Source organism: Plasmodium gallinaceum, assembly GCF_900005855.1.
Source record: "Plasmodium gallinaceum strain 8A genome assembly, contig: PGAL8A_v1_87, whole genome shotgun sequence".
Lineage (NCBI taxonomy): Eukaryota > Apicomplexa > Aconoidasida > Haemosporida > Plasmodiidae > Plasmodium > Plasmodium gallinaceum.
The window spans coordinates 1,284,274-1,305,751 of record NW_021628251.1 but is presented as its reverse complement, the minus strand read 5'-3'; the positions used below and the strand labels follow the sequence as shown (position 1 = coordinate 1,305,751).

Sequence of the window (21,478 nt, the reverse complement as noted above, 5' to 3'; positions counted from 1 at the left end):
TATAATAAAACTTATTTTTCTTTTAAATGATAAAAATATAATTCTCTTGAATTCTTCTTCGTGTGTGTTTTTTTTAATATTGATTTTTTTTTTTTTTTTTTTTTTTTTTTTTTCTGATCATAATTTTTAGTGTGCATATAAAATATATTGGTAATAATATTTTTTGCGCATTAAAGAATACTATATTTTTTTTAATACATTATTGTGTTATTTAATAATAATATTCTTTTATGTTATTCTTAGTATCATATACATAGAAATATATTAATGTTTTTATATTTTTTTTTCCTATATAAAATTTTCAAATGCAGATTAAATAAAAAATACAAATTTTAACCTTAAAAAAAAAAAAAAAAAAATTAAAAAAAAAAGTATCTTAATGGTAAATATATTAATGCAAAAGAAATTTACGCATAAATTCGCAAATTTTTGAAAATTTTTTCATTTTTTTTCTTTTTTTCATTTTTTTTCAGAATTTTTTTTTTTTTTTTTTTTTTTTTTTTTTAAAATTTTTTTTTTTTTTTTTTTTTTTATTTTGCACTTTTTTTACCTTTTTCATAATTCTTTTTTTTTTTTCTTGTTAAATTTTTTTTTATTACTTTAAGCATTTGAAATTTTATATATATATATATATATATATTTATATATAAATTTTTTTTTTTTTTTTTTTTTTTTTTTTTTGTCCCTTAAGAATATCTTATTTTTAAAAGTAATTCTATAAATATAAGGAATTTTTTTAAAATGTTTAAGAGAAAAAAAAAAAAAAATATATTTACATAATCATTTTTGACTTGTTAAAATATAAAAATGGATTATATTCAACATTTGAGCGTAAAAAAAGTGATTCATGAGAATAAACTCAACTTTACGTTCTCAGATTTTTTAATTAATCAAGATAAATACAAAATTTATAACGAAATAAACATGAAAGTGGATTGTTTTAGCTTGAAATATACACATATTGGAAAAGAAATGTTTTACTTAATTATTATTTACATTTTAAATAAAAAAATTAATGAATTAAAAAAAGATAATATAAAAAGTAGGCATATAATATTATTATTATATGGAATTAACAAAAGCAATAAATTGAAAATAAATATTAATAGAGAAAATATATTAAAAAAGAATGAAAACGGTTTTCAATATTTTAAAGCAAATGAAAATCCCTTATTCAAAAATAACAATTTTTTAAAAAATGGAAAAAGTAAAAAATTATTTTTTTGTAAAAAGGTTAAGTATATTAGAATAAAAAAAAATTTATTAAAGAAAGAGAGAAAAAAAAATTTTTTTTACATAGCGCATAAAACGAAGATAATAAATATGTACTCGTTAAAGAAAAGTTATTTATATAAGGAAAAAATTTCAGATAAAATATGTAAAAACTTAACTTTCTGTTTAATATCAGTAATAAAAAAAAAACATAACAAATACAGAGTTATTTTTTTGAATATTCAAAATATTAATAATTATGTAAAGTCAAATGATGTACTCAACTGTAGCTTAAAACATATTTTAAAAAAAAAGTTTCAGGAATTATCACAAAATCTTTTTTATTATTCAAAAATATATTCATACAAAGATATATATTTTTATTTGAAATTTTTTATATTTAATGAAAATATTTCTAGTAAAAAATGTCATCTATGTATTAAAGATTTTGATTCTAAAAGAAAAAACATAATTATCCTGGATAAAAGTAATAAATTACTATTAAACAGTAATTTTGAGGATTTTATTTTTTCAAATTTTAGAAATGTGAATATTAAAAAATCAATGAATTTTTCTAACATAATTTATTATATTATTGAGGGGAAATTATTTTTTCAGTTAAGCTGTAATAAACTTTTAAAAATATATTTAGAAAATTTTAAAAATTGTTATTGTTTTATTTTAAAATATTTATTCCAAAATAGTACAAATATTTACATAAATTATAAAATAATTAAAATTAAGAAGTTTTTTAAAAAATTACAGAAAATTAAAAAGGATAGTAGTTTAACCGTGTTTGACTGTCTTTGTAATATATGTTGTCATAATTCCATTATTATTAATTCTTTATTACTTAAATATTTGTTTTGTGAATTATCAGGAATTATTATAATATGTATACATTATTATAAGAAATTTTTTTTTATTATATTACCTAATAGAAAAATAGATGATAATTGTGAAATTAATTTTAATGATATTTCTAATAATCATATTAATAAAATTAATTATGTTAATAATTATAATAGGAATAAATGTTGTAAATTAAACAAACAAATTCACCTAAATAATAAAATTCATATATATAGCATATTATACTACAAAATAAGTTTAAATAGTTTATTTTTAATGAACAGTAATAATCTTATATTAAGAAAAAGAAATGATAATTGTTATTCAAGTTATTTAATTTATATGAATATATATGCTAAAATAAAAAAATATGTAAATAAAATAATTTACTTAATACTAAATGATTTCCGAAACAAAATATTTTATTTATATATTTATGATAATACATTGTCAGTACTTACATATTTAACGAATAATCTATTAATGATGAAAAATTGTAATAAATGTAATAACCAGATTTCTTTGATTATATATACAATAACAATGCTTAAATTATATATATATTCTCTATTTTTAATTTTATATTATACATATATAATTATAGAATATTTAAAATTTATCATATTGTTTCAAAACATATTAATGTATACTAACATAAATAATATAAATGATAATATATTTAGGGAGAATTTTTTGTCATGTATGATATATTTTGTTGTTAATTATATCATAATTAAGATGATGAATTACATTAATATGAAAAATATAACTTTTGTTATTTTTTTTTTGTTTTTGAATGTAGTATTATTTTCATATTTTGTAAATGATTTTATAAATAATAATTCATTGTTTAAAAAAAAAAATAAAGATTTTATTTTAAGTAATTTAAAACATTATTTTTATTATGCATTATTTACGTTTACATATATTAGTGCCATTAATAAAATTAATTTTCTTTGTGTTTCTACTTTATATATTATATATGACTGGTTTAATATTATGTATAGAACTAATAATCCTGTGAATTGTGCTACATCAGTAAATTATTGCATGTTAATTTTTTTTTTTTTAGTGATTTATTTGATTTCCGTCTTTATATATTACTTCTTAATGTATATAAATAAAAATAAAGAAATTTTATATATTTCCTTATATATAAAAAAAAAAAAAAAAAATTTTTTTACATATATTTATGAAATCATAAATAGATATGTCTTCAATTTTTGTGATTTTAAAGTTTTATATTTTATTATCAATATAATAAATTTAGTCATTAGACATATTTGTAATGATAATTATAGTATAGTTAGAAATTATATAATTGATTATATTGTTTTATTTTTGTTGACACTTTTTTATTTATTTATGTTATATTTTTCATTTTATGAAAGAAGATGTATTAAATTGTGTAATAAAATTAAAGAGTTAAAAAAAAATGGTAAATTGTGCAGATTATTTTTGATAGAAGCGAGTTTTATGAAGAACAAAAAATTTATTAACAGATGTGATGGATACATTTATCAAGTAAATTCAATTCTATATAGTGAAAAATTACGCCGAATGAATTGTGATAATGATAAGAATAGGATGCCTTTTAGTTTATTAAATAAAAAAGAAGTTCCATATATTATATATTTAAACAAAATAAAACATGATAATCACAATATTTACTTAAAATATATTAATAATAATAAAAATGTTGGAAAAATATATAGTACAAATATAAAACTGAATAATATTAATATTATTACATCTGTTTTAAATCTAAAAGAAAAAAATATTTATAGGAACTATGATTTTACTTTTAAGAATAGTAATATAAATTATAATATAACGTTGTTAAAAATATTATTTTATACAATTTATATAAAAGTAATGAATATATCTTTATATTCCATATTTTTATCAATATATAAAATACACATCTTTTTCCTTTTTATTATTTACAATATATTAATTTCTTATATATATTTAAGTACATTAAAAATGGTATTATTTTTTAATATATTAGCAAATATATTATATAACAAGAATTACAATAACAAAAAAGGAAATTTCGAAATGTTCAATAAAATGAAGAAAAAAATTAAGGAAAAAAATTTTTATAAAAGTAGAAATACCAAAAATTGTTGTAAGTCTTTAGTGAATGAATTAAATAATGTAAAAATTATTGAAAATAATAATGACAGAAATAAAAATTTATATTTTTATTCATTTTTGATATTACATAATTTATCTGTTTTTTTAAATTGGTTGTCAATAATGCATATTTATAAAAATGGGAGAGAAGAAAAAATATTAAGAAAAAATTATTATATTTCAATATTTATAGATACATTAAAATATATTAATAATAAATACATTATTTTTTTATTTTATAATGAATATGAATATATTAAAAATAATTCTTATTATATTATTAAGAAAAATATAAAAAAGAGAAATAACAAAGAAAATAATTTTTATGAAATACATAATTTTAAGTATAATAAAATTAAAAAAAATACTTTTGACAGAAGTAATAAAAATAACAGTAATTATAGAAATAATCATGTTGATAATAATAATAATAGTGATAGCAGTGATAATAATAGAGCTAATAGAAATGAAAATATTGAGCAAAATAGTAACAATGAGAGTGATAATATATATAATAACAATAATTCTGCTAATAATAATGGTGATAAATATAATAATAATCAAGAAGGTGAAGGAAGAGATAATGATCATCATGATGATAGAGATGAAAAAAAAGATGATGATGAAGATGAAGATACAGGAGAAAATAATGATAATTATATGGAGAATGATAATAATGAAACAAAAAAAAAAAAAAAAAAAAAAAAACTAAATGATAAAAGTAGAAACATAAATAAATTGAATAATTTGAAAAGAAACAAAAAAAATAATGACATTTTGAATGTTAAAAATAGTGGAAATAATATTTTGGGAAATAATTTTTACAATTTAAAAAATTCTAATTATTTAAATAATATTGGAAACATAAATAATCCAATTTTATTAAGTAGTAATATAAAGGAAAATTTTTTGAATGATAACTTAAATAAACCAAATATGCAGGTGAACAATTATCCAAACAAAATAAATCATCAAATTAGTAATCAAATGAATAATCAAATAAATAATCAAATGAACAATCAAATGAATAATCAAATAAATAATCAAATAAATAATCAAATGAATAATCAAATGAATAATCAAATGAATACTCATATTGGTAATCAAATGAATAATCAAATAAATACCCATATGGGTAATCAAATGAATAATCAAATAAATACTCATATGGGTAACCAAATGAGTAACCAAATAAACACTCATATGGGTAGCCAAATGAATAATCAAATGAGTAACCAATTGAATAGTCAAATGAGTCATCAAATAAACAATCAAATAAACAATCAAATGAGTAACCAAATAAATACTCAAATAAGTAATCAAATGAATAATCAGATGAATAATCAAGTAAATACTCAAATAAATAATCAAATGAGCAATCAAATGGGTAGTAATAATTTTAATATGTATTTAAATAATCGAGTAAGTATTCCATATATACCAAATTATGTTAATCAAAGTAATCAAATTCCTCTGAATATTAATAATCCAATAAATAATAATATTATAAATACAATGAATAAACCATTAAATCCACAGATGAATAAAATTAACAACCCATTTAGAAATAATGTTATGAAAAATAGTTTTAATCAAATGAATAGAATAATGAATAATCCTGTAAATACTCAAATTCCTAATAATGCAAACAATAATATGAATAATTTTAATATCCATATAAACCATCAAAAAATAAATAATGCTAATAATCATATCAATAATAAATTAAATTACCATGTGAGCAATCATATGAATGGCAATATACCCGGTAATATAAACAGCCAGATAAATAATTCATTAAATAATATAACCAATCCTTTAAATAACAATTTAAATATTCATATGGATAATCAAAAAAAAAATACATTAAATATTCAGTTAAATAATCAAATGAATAATAATCCTCTAAATAATCAATTAAATAGTCCCATAACTAATAAAATAGGAAATCAGATGAATAATCAAATAAGCAATCAAATGAACAAGGCGTTGAGTAATCCGTTGAATGTAAATAACAAATTAAATACAGTTGTAAATAATAAAAATAATAATATCAATATACATTTAAATAATCATACGATTAATCAAATGAATAACTATATGAATACAAATATAAATAGAAATTCAATACCTAATAATATAGTGAATAAGGGAATTATACAAAACTCTATGAATAAAAATAAAATGAAAGATAATGTTATTAATAACAATATGTTCAGAAATAATAATAACATATTACAAGACAATTTAATTAATAATAAAATGGCACAAAATAATATTATTTCAAGTAATATATTGAAAAACAACATAAGAAATAATAACATGTTAAATATGAATATGATGAATTCAAATTTTATCAATATAAATAATATGAAGCATTCTACAGATAATTATCCTATAAATAAAATAGTTGTGAATAATAATATTATAAATAGAGATGTAAATCCTATTGGTAATAATTTTAATTTAATAAATTATGTAAATAAAAATAATTTTATAAATAAAAATATGAAAAATGTTAAAATTGAAAATTATGCATATGATCAATTTTTAATAAACAATGAACAAATGTCTATAATTGATCACTCAAGTATGAATAACAACAATAACAATGCAAAAATTTTATTAAGTAATAATATCAATGGTGAGAAAAATTCTAAAAAAAAATATTTAGTAATTGGAAACAATAATTTGTCTGGATATCAAAGCAAAAATAATTCTGCATATAACAATAACAATAGTAAAAAAAAAAATAAAAATGATTTAAAACATATAAAAGATGATGATTTAAATAATAATCAAAATTTGAGAAGTATAAAAATTAATTGGAGTAAATATGATAACATTTTTAAAAAAATAAAATTAGAAAAAAATTATGATTGGTTTATGGATGAAAATGAAGATGAATGTGATGATGATACTGATGATAAAACAAGTGATAGTGAGAGAAATTTCCCTCTTTATAATGACTCATTAAATATAAACTTTAAAATTTTCTTTCGTGATTATAATGATATTTTAAATAAATTAAATTTAATTAAATTAAATGATAAACACAATTTCAAAAATAATAGTTATTCTCAGTTATATGAAGACATTTTTTTAACTATCGAAAAATTTTTAGATATATCACAATTAAAGTTTGATAATAATTTTACCCATACGAATTTCTATAATAACTGGTTAAATTATAATTATGGTAGTAATAAAAACAATAAAGAAAAATCTAACTTTTTTAAAAGTGTATCGATGAGTGCAAATAATAATATTTTTTTTGAAACTCTACTAAAAAAAAAAAAAGAGATCAATGAAAATTGTTTAAAAAATAATGATTATGATATATTAACACAAAATAATTGTACTCTTAATATGAATGAAGAAAAATATGATAATATCATACCTAATAGTTCAAAATTAATTTCAAAAAATAATATATGTTATGAGAATGTTCACAATAATGATTTATTAAATGATAATTCATACGGTAATTCTTATTTCAATGGAGATAATTTAAGTTTGACTAAAATAAAGAATTACAGTGAGAATAAAAATGCATCAAGTCAAAGTTCACTTATTGAAAAAATATTATCAAAAAAATACAGAACATATTCTATAAATGAATTTTTAAATGTAGAATTAAATGATAATTTACAAGAATTAGTAAACGTATATAAAAAAAACTTATGTCATAATATAAGAACAGTATTAAAACGAAAAAAGAATTATGAAAAGAGTTATTATCAATGGTATGGAAATAATTTTAAAATGAGCATAAACAGGGGTGATTATAAAATAAGGAAATATGCATTATTCAAAAAAAAGAAAAAAAAAAAGTTAATAAATAAAAGTAAGGAATCTATTAATAATGCTGTACAACCAAATAAAGAGTTAAATAACAATACATTAGTAGAAATAGAAAGCAATAATGCAATGAATGCTAATAAAGATAATGAAATCAAGGAAGTTACAAATCAAAATTTAGATAAACCTTTTTATTCATGTTCTTCAGGAACTTCGAGGAATGAAAAATTGAATGAGCATATTAATGAAAACAGTATGATAAAAATGAAAGGAAAAACAACAGAAAATAGTTCAAAAAATAATATTAATAATGAAATGTGTGAAAATAATTTAAATAATAAACCTATTAATTCAAGAGAAAAATTACATCAATTAAATATATATAAAGAAAATATAAGTGATATTGAAGTAAAAATGCCAGAAGATAAATTAAATATAGAGAATAAGATAAAAGAACAGGTAGAAAAAATAGATAACTTAAATAAAAGTGAGGAGAAAAATTATAGTTTAAATAATATGGAAAATTCTGAATATAAACAAAATGAACTCATGATAAATAATTCAAATTATAAGAACAACAATGATAATAATAATAATATGAATATCGATAATTATAATAAGGAAGTTGAAAATCATAATAGAAGTTCATATAAATTAATTGAGAATAATGCAAAAGAGGATGCAAGTAGTAAGATAAAATCAAATGTAAATGAATCTGATATAAATGATTACATAAAAAAGAGTAATTGTGTAAATGTGTTCATAGAAAAGGAAAGTATCCAAATGAAACTAGATAAAAAAATGAAACTTAAAGGTATAAACAGATTAAAATGCAAATTAACGAATGAATCAAGAAATTTATCAAGTATTAGACTTTATAAAAAAATAGAAGATGCGAGAAGAATTAAAAAGAAAAAAAAAAATAATATGAAATATAAAACAAATGCAATAATTGATTTCGGAGATAAAATTGTGTGGGTATCATTCGAATTTAATAATTTAGAAATGCTAAAAAAAATGATAAGAAATAATATATTATGTTTAAACTATTTGAAGAATATTCAAAACATAAGTGATTCAGAATATAAATTAGAAAAAATTCTTACAGATGAAATGCGAAAGTATAAAAATGTAAAAATAAAATTTTATAAATTTTTAAGTTATTATGATTTTATTTTTTTAAAAAATAGATTAAATTTCATTAAAATTAAATATAGAAAAGGAAATAACAATGAAGAAAATAAATTAAGTTATAATAATTATGGCTCAAATATATTGAATAATGACAATTTATTGGTAATGAATAATGGTATTATTAATAATATGAAAAAGGGAGAAAATATAAAAGGGATAAATAATGAGTATAACAATGAAATTGAAAATAATGGTATAAAAAAGTCTATTAGTAATCAAGGAACATTTAATATAAAAAACAATATTCCTATAAATTTTGATATTACAAATACTTCCTGTAATAATAATGATGAATTAGATAGTGAACAGAAAGGATACTGTATTATGGATAGAAAAGAAAAGTTAAGCGTTTTAAATAATAAAGAATTTGAAGAACAAGAAAATTCTAACATAAATGATATGAACAAGAAAAAAACAGAAATTAATGGCACTTTAGAAGGAATATTTGTAAAAAGAGAAAAAGATGATGAAGCAATCATGTCTAATAATAAAATTAAAAATGATTATAATTACGTTCCATCCTATGCTTACAAAAATAATGAAGATGAAATAGATGAATGCAGAAAAGAAATAGGAAACAATAATAAAAGAATAAAAAAAAATATAAAAAAAACGAAATTATACAAGAACATACTATTATTTCCTTTAATTGATAAGAAAAAAATAAGTTCTTATATTAATGTCAATTTAAATGTAGATATAAAAAAAGAGATATTTGAAAATGACAAATTAAGTGAAAAAGAAATGAACCTTGTTAATAAATACTTAAATAAAAATATGAAAATAGAAAAAAATGAATATTCTAGGATAGGTATTTATGAAAATTATGATAACTTTAATAAAAATGGAAGTGATAAGTACAATTACAACGATGCTGTTCTAATTGACAATTATATATGGCCTAATAATCCAACCTTATTTAATATTTTTGAAAAATATTATCTTTTATTGAAAATGCAAAAATATATTTTGCAGTATAAACATTTTTCAAAAAATAATATAAAAAAAAAAATAAATTCAGAATCTAATAATGATATTTACTCAAGTTCAAATTCCTTAAATTGTTCTTCAACCGGTAATTTAAAGAATAAAAAAAAACATATAAAAATTAAAAGTGAAAGATTAACCGAAGAAAATATCTCTTCAAATCATAATATAGATATAAGAAGTTCAGGTACGAATACAGATCACCTTAGAGAAAAAAAAAAAATAATTACAAGAGTAAACATCGAAAATAATGATAATATATATTTAAAAAATGATATTAATAATAGAAAAAGTAACAATAATATAAATAATTTAAAAATGGATAATGTAAAAATGATGTATAGAGATGGAAATAATTTTATAAATATTCATAAAAATGATATAGGAGATAAAAAAATAAAATTGAAAACGGAAAGCAAATTACATGGAAATGATAAATTATTTTATAATGTGGGTGAATATAATAAATTAGATGAAAATAATTGTAAATATGTGGAAGAAAATACAGAAAATCTTAATGAAAATGATTCAGAAGAGATAAAAAGTGAGAAAAAATTACAAAGAATAAAAAATGAAGAACATATAACAAATAATAACCATTTTTTTAATGAAGATGAAGAGGAAGAAGAAATAAATATAAAACACAAAGATAGAGATATATATTTATATAATTCTATTAGGCATAAAATATCTAATGATCGAATACAAAACGAAAATATGCATTTTAATTTGAAAAAAGATTTAAAGTTAAGTAAAAGTTCAAGAATAAACAGCAAAGTTAGTAATAAAAAATATTCGTTATCACCGTTAATAAATAAAAGAGAATTAAATAATTTGGATGATGTAGAAGAAGAAAATGTAAAGAAAAAAAGAGGAAGAAAAAAAGGAAAGAGAAGAGGCAGAAAAAAAGGAGTAAAAAATAAAAGCAAATTGCTGGATGAAAAAAATGAAAATAAAAAAAATAAATTATTAGGTGAGGAAGAAGAAGAAGAAGATGATGAAGATGAAATAGAAAAAATAAATGAAAAAAATAAAATAGACGATGAAGAAAATGAAATGTTTGAAAATGATGTACCTATTGATAAAGATATTATAATAGACTTGTTATGTGAAGATGAAAAATTAATAGAAAGTTATATTAAAAATTCTCGATTTGTTGATAAAAACTTAGTATGCTTATTAATTTACATGAATAATATACAAAAAAAATTAAGTAGTATCTGTAACAAGTTATTAAAAAAAGTTATAAAAGAAAATAAAACACCAATTAGAATTAGTGATAATATAGAAAAAAGTGAAGAAATAATTTATAAATATATAATGTTTGAGAGGTGGAATCAATTAAGATATTCTTTATTGTATAATATTAATTTAATTAACAATAAAATTAATAAATCAGAAAATGATCAGACCATTTATAAGAATATAAATATTAAGTCTATATTTGATTTACATCAATTTTCTTATAAATATAAAAAACAGAAAATTCCTTCTTTTGAATATAGTGTTTTTTTAAAATACAAATTTCATAAACAAAATAGAAATACATTTTTTAATGATAATTTTTCATATTCTAATTGCAATGAAGCATCATTTATTAATGATGAAGAAAAATTTTGTGGTTTCTCTAATAATAACGATTTAAATATAACTCCTGTATTTTCATATTGCTGTGTATGTTTTAATGATGATTATAATAGTATGCAAATAAATGAACAAAATGATAATGTAAAAACATTTTCAAGAAATAATTCTATAAAAAATGTTACAAATTCAGAAAATAAGAATGAAATAGTAAGTACAAAAAATAAAACAGATAAAAATGCTAACAAAATTAATTTACATATAAAGAATGAAAATTATATAAAAAAGGAAGAAAATAAATTAAATTCAGAGGTTAATATATTAGATACAAAAAATAACACTAATAATGTTAATGATTTTTCAAGTAATAATAATGAAGTTAATATATGCCAAGTTAAAGATAGTAATACATCAAACAATGCTAATAATAAAACAGGTAATATCGATTTATCTATTATAGAAAAAAATGTAAAAAATAATCGAAACTTGATGTTAAGATGCAGCAGATGTTATATACATGTTCATAAATTTTGCTACATTTCAACAAAAAAATCAGATGAAAATATTCTCAGTAACACACAGAATAATACATCTGTAAATAGTAATGAATGGTTATGTCAAAGATGTGAATTTGAAAAAAAATCTTTAGGTAATAATTATTTATATTTATTTGATAATAATATTAAGTGCTATATATGCATTGAAAGGGGAGGAGCCTTTATTCAAATGAACAGCAATATATTTGTTCATACATTTTGTGCATTATTTTGTGTTCCTGATATATTAATTAATACAAATGTAAATTTGGAAAATTTTGATGAATTTTTAAAATTAAATAACTTATCTTTAACCCAAGAAATTTTTTCCATGTTCAAAAAAAGGAAAAGAAAATCACAGAAGAAAAAGAGGGAAATACGGGAATTAATGATAGAAGAAGATAAAAATAAAATAAGATATGAACGAGAAGAAAAGGGAAACATAGAGAAAGAAATAAAAGAAAATGAACATAAAAATAATATTGTTAATGATATTTTAAAATTTAAATATGAACAGGGTGATACAAAAATCATTAACAAAAATATTCCATCATCTTCATCTACTTTATCAAAAAAAGAAAATGGTGTTGATAATAAATTATATGAAGAAAATTATTCCTTTAAAAATACCAATACCTTAAACGATAAGAATATTCCTAGAATTAATGAACCTAATAGTTATTTAATCAAAAATAATAAATTAGTATTAGGAGATTTGAAATCAAACATAATGAACATAGAAAAAAATAAAAATGATGACTCATTAATTAAAAATAAAGATAAAGATAATTATATTTCAGGTTTTAATCATACAAAAGACATCTCTTCTGAAAACAAAATTATTAATGGTACAAATATAGGAGAGAAAAATAAAAATAAAATAAAGGCTTCTTTATTAAATGATTATTCTAATGATAGCAAAACTACAAAAAAAAATGAGGTAATAAAAGCTTCAAAAAAAAGAGAAGCAAAAATTTATGATTTTTTTACATTCATAAAAAAAGAAGATAAAAAAAGATTAAGTGAAAATTCATATGATTTTGAAGATTTAAAAAAAAAAAAAAAAAAAATTAATATTGATAGGTTAGATAGTGGAATGAATAACATACGAATTTCTGAAAAATCGAAAAAATATATTCACGACATAAATAAGAAAAATAGTAAAAATGGTTTTATTGAAGATAACAAAAAGATTATGAAAGAATTATATAATAATAATAAAAATAAAATCAAAAAAGAATATAATGATTTCAATCAAAGAGAAAACAAAAAAGATATAACTGATAAAGAAAATGAAGTTTCATTAATAAATTGTGATATAAAAGAAGTCATTTGTAAAAACAGTGAAGATGTTGACAATGAAGATGATAATAATAAGATACATGCTAAAAAGGTTAACATAAATTCAGATATAGATGAAAATTCTTCACATTCATCTTCTTCTTTTTTTTCAAGTTCATTGTGTTCTGTATCAACTTTATCAGATAGGAATGGTATTAAATTAAATAACAACATAAAAAATAAATTGAATATTTTTAATTATATAGAAAGCCCATATCTTTTAAGTGGTTACGAAAATAAAAATATTAGATGTGATGTATGTTTGAAAACAAAAGGAATTTTTATAAAATGTGAAAATATAAATTGTAAAAAATATATTCATCCTTTATGTGCATTTATGTGTGGATTATATATAAAATGTAAAAATTCTAATAAAAAATTTCTCAAGTTTAGAAATAAAATAGATTATTGTTTTCCTCGTATCTTTTTTTTTATTAAATGTATCAGTCATTCTATAAAAAAATATGGTATTTTAAATATATACGATCAGATAATTAAAAGAAGAACAAAATATTTGAATAGAGATTTGTATCCTAATATATATGAAAATAATAAAAAAGAGAGAAAACAGAAAAATTCTCTAAAATATAAAATACGTAATAATTCAAATAATAATAAAAAGGGTGATATATATGAAATTTTAGCTTTTAATTTTAATTATTTAGATGCTTATCAATTTAATTTTTTTCTTCTCCCAACAATTGATCATATAAAAAATAACATATGCTTAGTATGTTTTACTTCTCATAATAGGAAACAATTATTATATTGCAAATATTGTAATATATGTGTTCATAAAAAATGCTATTTAGTTGATTCTAGTTTTATTGAATATCATTTTTATAAAAGAAAAAAAAAAGTATATACATTTTTAATACATAATAAAGAGCAAAAAATTAAAAACATAATCGATCAAATAAAAGTAAAAAAAGAATCTATTATTAATTTACTTCATGATAAAAATGGTAATGATAATAATAATAATAATTTAAAAGATTCTGAATTATTACTACCATATAAAAAATCAAATGATTTGGATAAATATGTATCAAAGAATGAATTAAAAAAAGAAAATAATGAGTATACTGCTGAATCTAATTTGACTAACTGTTATGATACAAATGCAAATACAAATAATTATCTCAAAAATGATTCTAAAAATGTTCTTGAATTAAATAGTAAAATTAATGTACATGAAAATTATCAAGATAACACAACAAATTTAAAAGGCAGTGTTACTAATAATGATCTAGAAGACGTAAGTAATGCAAATAAATGTAATATAATAGATAAAAATGAAAATAATAATAATAATAATAAAGATATGAATAATAATATTCTTGTGAATGATAAAATAAGTTGCGAAAAAAAATTTGAGCGTTCTAATATAATAAGGCAATTAATACAAAATGAAATTAATAATTGTTTACATGCTACTCAGGATTATAAAAATATTGAATTTATTCATAAATTAAAAGAGTTTAGTAAAATGGATAATTTCTATAAATTGTGTAATAAATACATAAACGATGAAGAAAAATGTATAACTGATATTGATGATATAGAAGAAAAAAAATTATTTGTTTGTGATCTTTGTGCAAATAATTATAATTATGAAAACGTAAACTGTATATTATGTAGCAGAAGGGGTGGAGCAATTAAAATTGTAAAAGTTAATGATTATATGAAGCTTGATAAAAATAAAAATAAGAAAAATAATTTTATAAAAAATGAAAAGGATTTTATTTTTGTCCATATGCAATGTGCTTTGTTTTCACCACAGATAATCATTCAGGATATTAGTGAAGAATATTATCAGTATTACAATTATGACAATTTTGCTTTGAATGATTATGGTGAAGAAGATATTATGAAGGAAAAGAATTTTCTATCAGATTCAGAAATTCAGGTTTTAAATGAAGAATATTATTATGATGAAAAACAAAGTTTACTTAATGAATTTTTTTTTAAACAATCGTATATTAATCATAGAAACAGTGGAAAAAAATGCATTGATAAAAAAAATACTATTGATACAATAGAAGATAATAATATTTATAAAAAACTTTCCTTTAATTTTAATAAAAGAAATGAAAAAGTTAATAAAGAGAAAGAAAACACAAATAATGTACATGATTTGATTAATACTTCAAAAACAGTCTTAAATAATGCTATGGAAAATATAGTAAGTAACTCCGTTAAGAATAATTATAATAATGATGAAGAATTAAAAAAAAATAATGAATTAAATTTTGATGTAATCAATGAAAGTGAAATAAATTCTTCTTTAATTGAAAAAGAAAAAAATTCTGATAATACTTTTATAAATAATCAAGAAGGTGGTACTGCTTCTAATAAAAATGAGAAGGAAAATGAAGATAAAAATATTCAAGAAAAAGGTCATACAGTATATAAAAGTAACATTTCTATGTTTGATAATTATAGCAAAATAAAAGAAGGTAATTTTGCCATAAATAATATGGAGAAATATGCAAAGAAAATAAAAAAAAGTAAACAATTAACACCTCTTAATAAATATAAAAATATGAGTGATATGAATAAAAGGATATCTTGTAATAAAAAGACAAACTTATATTATTATAACTTAAATAGAAAAAAAAATAATTACAAAATAATAATTAAAGATAAGTTAAAAAAGCATCTTAATAAAAATACATGTTATATTTGTAATTTAACTTATGGTTATACTCAAAAATGTGTAGAAAATGCTTGTACAAATTACTTTCATATCTCATGTGCTCGTATTCACAAATTATTTTTTGAATTTGATTATAACTTTTTTAAAATGCACCCTAATGCATCAAGTGTAGATTTAGCAAAAATACCAAATTCGATTATATTTTGTGAGGAACATTCTAAAATTAGAAGAAAAGTAAAACCATCTATTAAATTGTTTTCGAAATTAAGATCCTTTCTTGAGCTTGCTCGGATCATTGTAGATCAAATGAAGAAAAGAGAAGATATAAAAAACTCATGGATAAAAAGTAAATATAAAAATGATATTTCAAAAAATAGAAATAATATGAACAAATTAATAGAAAATGTGAATTATGAAGAAGATAATAAAATAAAAAGCAATGAAAAAAAAAATGATATAATGAAAATTAAACACATGGATAATAATAATATGTTAAATAATAATGTTCAAGATTATGATTTAAAAAATAAATTAAATTTACAGAATAATGATTATTCAAAAGATATACAAAATATGGATATGTTAATTAACAATAATGATTGTAATTTATTAAATAAAAATAATATAAGTAATAGTGATAATACATTTAATAATTCTTTCTTTCAGAAAAAAGATATAGATTTTAATAAAAATCAAGACATTATGGAAATGAATAACATTGATAATAACATAACAACACCACTGTCTCATAATTTTTCCAAAAATGAGAATATTCAAAATAATGTATTAAAAGAACAAATTGTAAATAATAAATCTATTAATCAAGAACATAAAGAAATTGAGGTAGATAATATTAAAAAAAATGAAACTGGAGTTTTTCATGATAATTATAATGATGAATATAAGGAAGACTATGATGATGATGGTGATGATGATGATAATGATGATGATGATGATGATGATGATGATGTTGATGTTGATGTTGATGTTGATGTTGATGTTGATGTTGATGATGATGTTGATGATGATGATGATGATGATGATGATAATGATGATGATTATGATGTTGATGAAGATGACAATGATGAAGATTATGAAGAATATAAGGAAAAGAAAAATTACAAAAATGATAATAATCATATAGTTAGAAATTCAGGGAAAATAGAAGAGAAAAACAGAAATGTTAAAAATAATGATATAGAAAATACAGATAAAAATCCAATTTGAAATAGAAATAGGGAGATGAAAAAAATATAAAGTAAAAAAAGTGAGTATGTACAGAGAACGTTTAAAAATATATATATATTTTTATATAAATTTTATTTATTTTATTAATTCATAATTTTTTAAAAAAAATAATATATTAAAAAACTTTAAAAATATATATCTTTACATTCTTTTTTATATTTGTTATTCTTGTGAATGTCAATAAAAAGAAAAAACTTATGTAATCATTTAAATAAAATATATTCATTTACTTTTACAGCCATTGATTTTGCCTAATATTCTTAACAAAATTATGAAGATAAAAAAAAAAAAAATAAATAAAATAAATTTATATATATATATATATATTAAAAAGAAAAAAAAAAAAAATAAATAAATAAAATAAATTTATATATATATATTAAAAAGAAAAAAAAAAAAATAAATAAATAAAATAAATTTTTATATATATATTAAAAAGAAAAAAAAAAAAAAAACGAAAATTGTGAAAAAATAAACTTTTTGCATCATTTAAAAAAATTGATTATAATTTATTTTAAGAAAGCTTTTTTTTATGTATTTTTCATTTTTTATAAAAGCACATAATCATACATATATAAAGTTATAAATTTTCTTGTAAATTTTTTTTATCTAGTAAAATTTTTAAATACATATATTAACTTCTTGTAACATATAAAATTAAAAAAAATTATAATGTTATATTTAAAAAAAAATAGTTTAATAAAACTTTTAAAAACAATAAAAAGAACAAAACAAAATTAATAAAATATTTAACATTTGCTAAGATCATAACTAAAAAAAAAAAAAAAAAAAAAAAAAAAAAAATTAAACAAATTCATATATATATATATACATATATATATATAATATAAAATAATATAGATTTATATAAAAAAAAAAAATACACTAAATATAAGAATTATCTATTTATTCAACTTCAGTATCATCATATGTATCTGATGCATCTTCGAATGCTTGCTTGGATGGTTGCCAAATGTGTAGTGTGTTATCTTCACTAATAGAAGAAATCATCTGTAAAAAAAAAAAAATAAAAAAAAAAGACAGAAAAAAAAAAATTTGCACTTACTATATTAGTAATTATAAAATAAGTCATTTATATATTAATTTTTTTCAAAATTCTAATATACCATTGAATAGGATGTATTTAATGAAAAATCTAAAATATTAGAAGAATGGCCACCATGAATAAATATAAGCTCAGGAGGTCCATCTTGAGAATCTTCGTATGTTTGTTCTATTCCTATTTTATTTGTATCAAAAAAATAAATATATTTATCACTTGATGAGGAAGATAAAATTCCTGGTTGATATTTATCCCACTTTAATTTTATGATAGTTTCTTTTTGTGAAATAATTCGATGCAATGATTTACTTGTGCAACGAATATCCCATAAATCTATTTCTTTATTAGTACCAGCTGTTGCAAAAATATTTCTATTATGTGGATTTATGTCAATTGAATTTAAAGTGAAATTTGTTGCTTTTATTGAATTCACTAAATTTTTACTACGTATATCATATATATTTATATAACCATTTTCTGAAACTGTTAAAACATTTTTATCTTTCCAGCAACAGTCTTGTAAAGGTATATTATTATTAAAAAATTTCATTAATGGATTAACTACTTTTTTTCCTGAATTAATATCCCATATGCATAAATATGAATCATCTGCACAAGATGAAATTAAATCATTTTCTTCATCCCACTGTAATCCCCAACCCTGATATAAATGTCCCTTTAAAATAAAATCGAAATTTCCTATATTTTTTTTAAGTTCATTTTCTTCATATTGATAATTTGCTAAATTTAAAATATTAATATTGCCATCTGATGAAAAACAAGCTATTACATCTGAATTTTTCGGGTTACAACTTATTTTATTTATTTCACATTCGTGATATATTTTATTCTTTATTTTGAAATTTTTACTAGTATCATTACAAAAATTATGTCTATAGTCATTTATTTTTTCATAATAAAAGCTAGAAAAAGAAAATTGTTCACTCGGCAAGCTAACCTAAAAAAAAAAAAAAAAAATTCAGATAGTGAATATTTTTATATAAATATTAATCTTATTTTATTTTATACTTCTAAAATCAAAATGTAATTATTTTTTTCGGTTGTATATGTCCCCAATATTAAATCTTGATAATAATAGTCTTCATCACTTCTGTTAAAAAAAACAGAAAAAAAGTATGTATATAATATATATACTATTTTTATATTTTTTTTTTTAATATATATATTTTGATTCTAACTTATAAACATTTGGTAACCATTCTATAAATAATGATGGCCATTCACATGTATATATCATAATAACATTGTAAAGTAAAATCGTATTATATTGCCAATATTTATAATTATCTAAATTAGAATTTAAATAATTATGTTGTGATTCCTCATTTTGATTGTTAATATCATTAAGAGTACTCAGGTTGTTACCCTGTTTTTTCATTTTAATTAATTATACATGTATATCTGCACTAAATACGTATCTATATAATAAATATATATATTTAATTGTAAGTTTCTTATATATATATATATATATATATTTTCAAAGAAATATATGAATGCAGTTTTTCTAAATTATTATTATATATTAATAAGAAAATTTATAAAAAAAAAAATGTCATTTTAACTTTACAAATAAAAAAAAAAAAAAATTATATTTTCATGAAAAAAATTTCTTCTTATTAAATTATTAATATATATTAATTTACTATAAAAATAATAAAGAAAACAACATAATAAATTAAAAAATTAGATTCAGTTTTTATTTTATTGTTATTTTTCTACTTTTATGAATTTTTATTTAAAATTTTTAATTTTATAAGAAAAGAAATATAAAAAATTATATATAAAACATATACTCCTCAAATTGTACTAACAATATTGTTAAAAAATTTAAAAAAAATGTATAAAAAAGAAAAATATAAATATTAAAAATTTTTAAAAATAATTTAGTAAAATTAATAATTAATTTAAAAAAAATATTAATAAATATAAAGAAAAAATTAACTTTAAATAAAATTTGTTAAAATATATGTTTATATTAAAAAGTATAAAAATTTAAAAGTAAAATATACAAAACTTTACAAAAAAAAAAAAAAAAAAAAAAAAAAAAAAATTTATAAATTATGATAAATGAAAAATTATCCTTAAAAATGGAAAATGTAAGTTTTAAAATTATATACATTAATTAGTAGAATAAAATTATATATATAAAACAAGTTTTTTTTCTTTTTTTTCCTTTTTTTCTTAATATATTTCAAGTAATTTATCTGTTTAAAAAACCTTTTTCTAAGCATAAAATAAGGATAATTTCATTATGTAATAAAAATTATATTCAATTTTAATTTCTTAAAAAAAGCATATTAAAATTTTAGTAATATTTAACATAAACAATCATATAATTTAAAAAATGAAGTCTTCTATCATCATAATTTTTACAAAAAAAAACTACTAATAAATATTGTGTTAAAAAAAAAAAAAGAAAAAAAAGACTAAAAATGAAAGAAATAGAAAATTTCTTTTTTAAACATTCACTACGTATTATCTATAATATAAATTACTAACATATAAATGACATATATTAAGAAATTATTCTTAGATATATTTTTATAATAAAAATAAATATAGAATTATTAAAAGATATAAGAAATAATTTATATTTAAATAAATTGTTTAAAATAATATTATATTACAAACCCAAGTATTAATGATAAAAAAAAGTTATGCTTGTATATTGAAAAATAAGAATTCAAATATAAAGAATAAATTTTATGTTAATTTTTTTTTTTTTTATTTAATGGAAATTATTTAGAAGAAAAATGATATAAATAATAAAAATTAAGCGTAATAAGATGCTTATTTTTCCTCTTTTTTTTTTTTTTTTTTTTTTTTTTTTTATTAAAA

General features: G+C 17.9%; 2 protein-coding genes across 2 annotated transcripts; one reads left to right on the top strand and one right to left on the bottom strand.

Moving 5' to 3' along the window:
* Nucleotides 1-807: 807 nt before the first annotated feature.
* On the top strand, nucleotides 808-17,532 carry PGAL8A_00304900 (conserved Plasmodium protein, unknown function; the record flags this gene model as incomplete). The annotated part of the gene is made up of 1 exon (XM_028672053.1): nucleotides 808-17,532. One exon carries the CDS (start codon nucleotides 808-810, stop codon nucleotides 17,530-17,532), a length of 16,725 nt encoding a protein of 5,574 aa, XP_028528645.1.
* Nucleotides 17,533-18,459: 927 nt separating this feature from the next.
* Nucleotides 18,460-20,015, bottom strand: PGAL8A_00304800 (chromatin assembly factor 1 P55 subunit, putative; the record flags this gene model as incomplete). Its single annotated transcript, XM_028672052.1, has 4 exons — nucleotides 18,460-18,564; nucleotides 18,681-19,574; nucleotides 19,646-19,727; nucleotides 19,816-20,015. The coding sequence occupies 4 exons, from the start codon at nucleotides 20,013-20,015 to the stop codon at nucleotides 18,460-18,462; spliced, it is 1,281 nt and encodes a 426-aa protein (XP_028528644.1).
* Nucleotides 20,016-21,478: the final 1,463 nt, after the last annotated feature.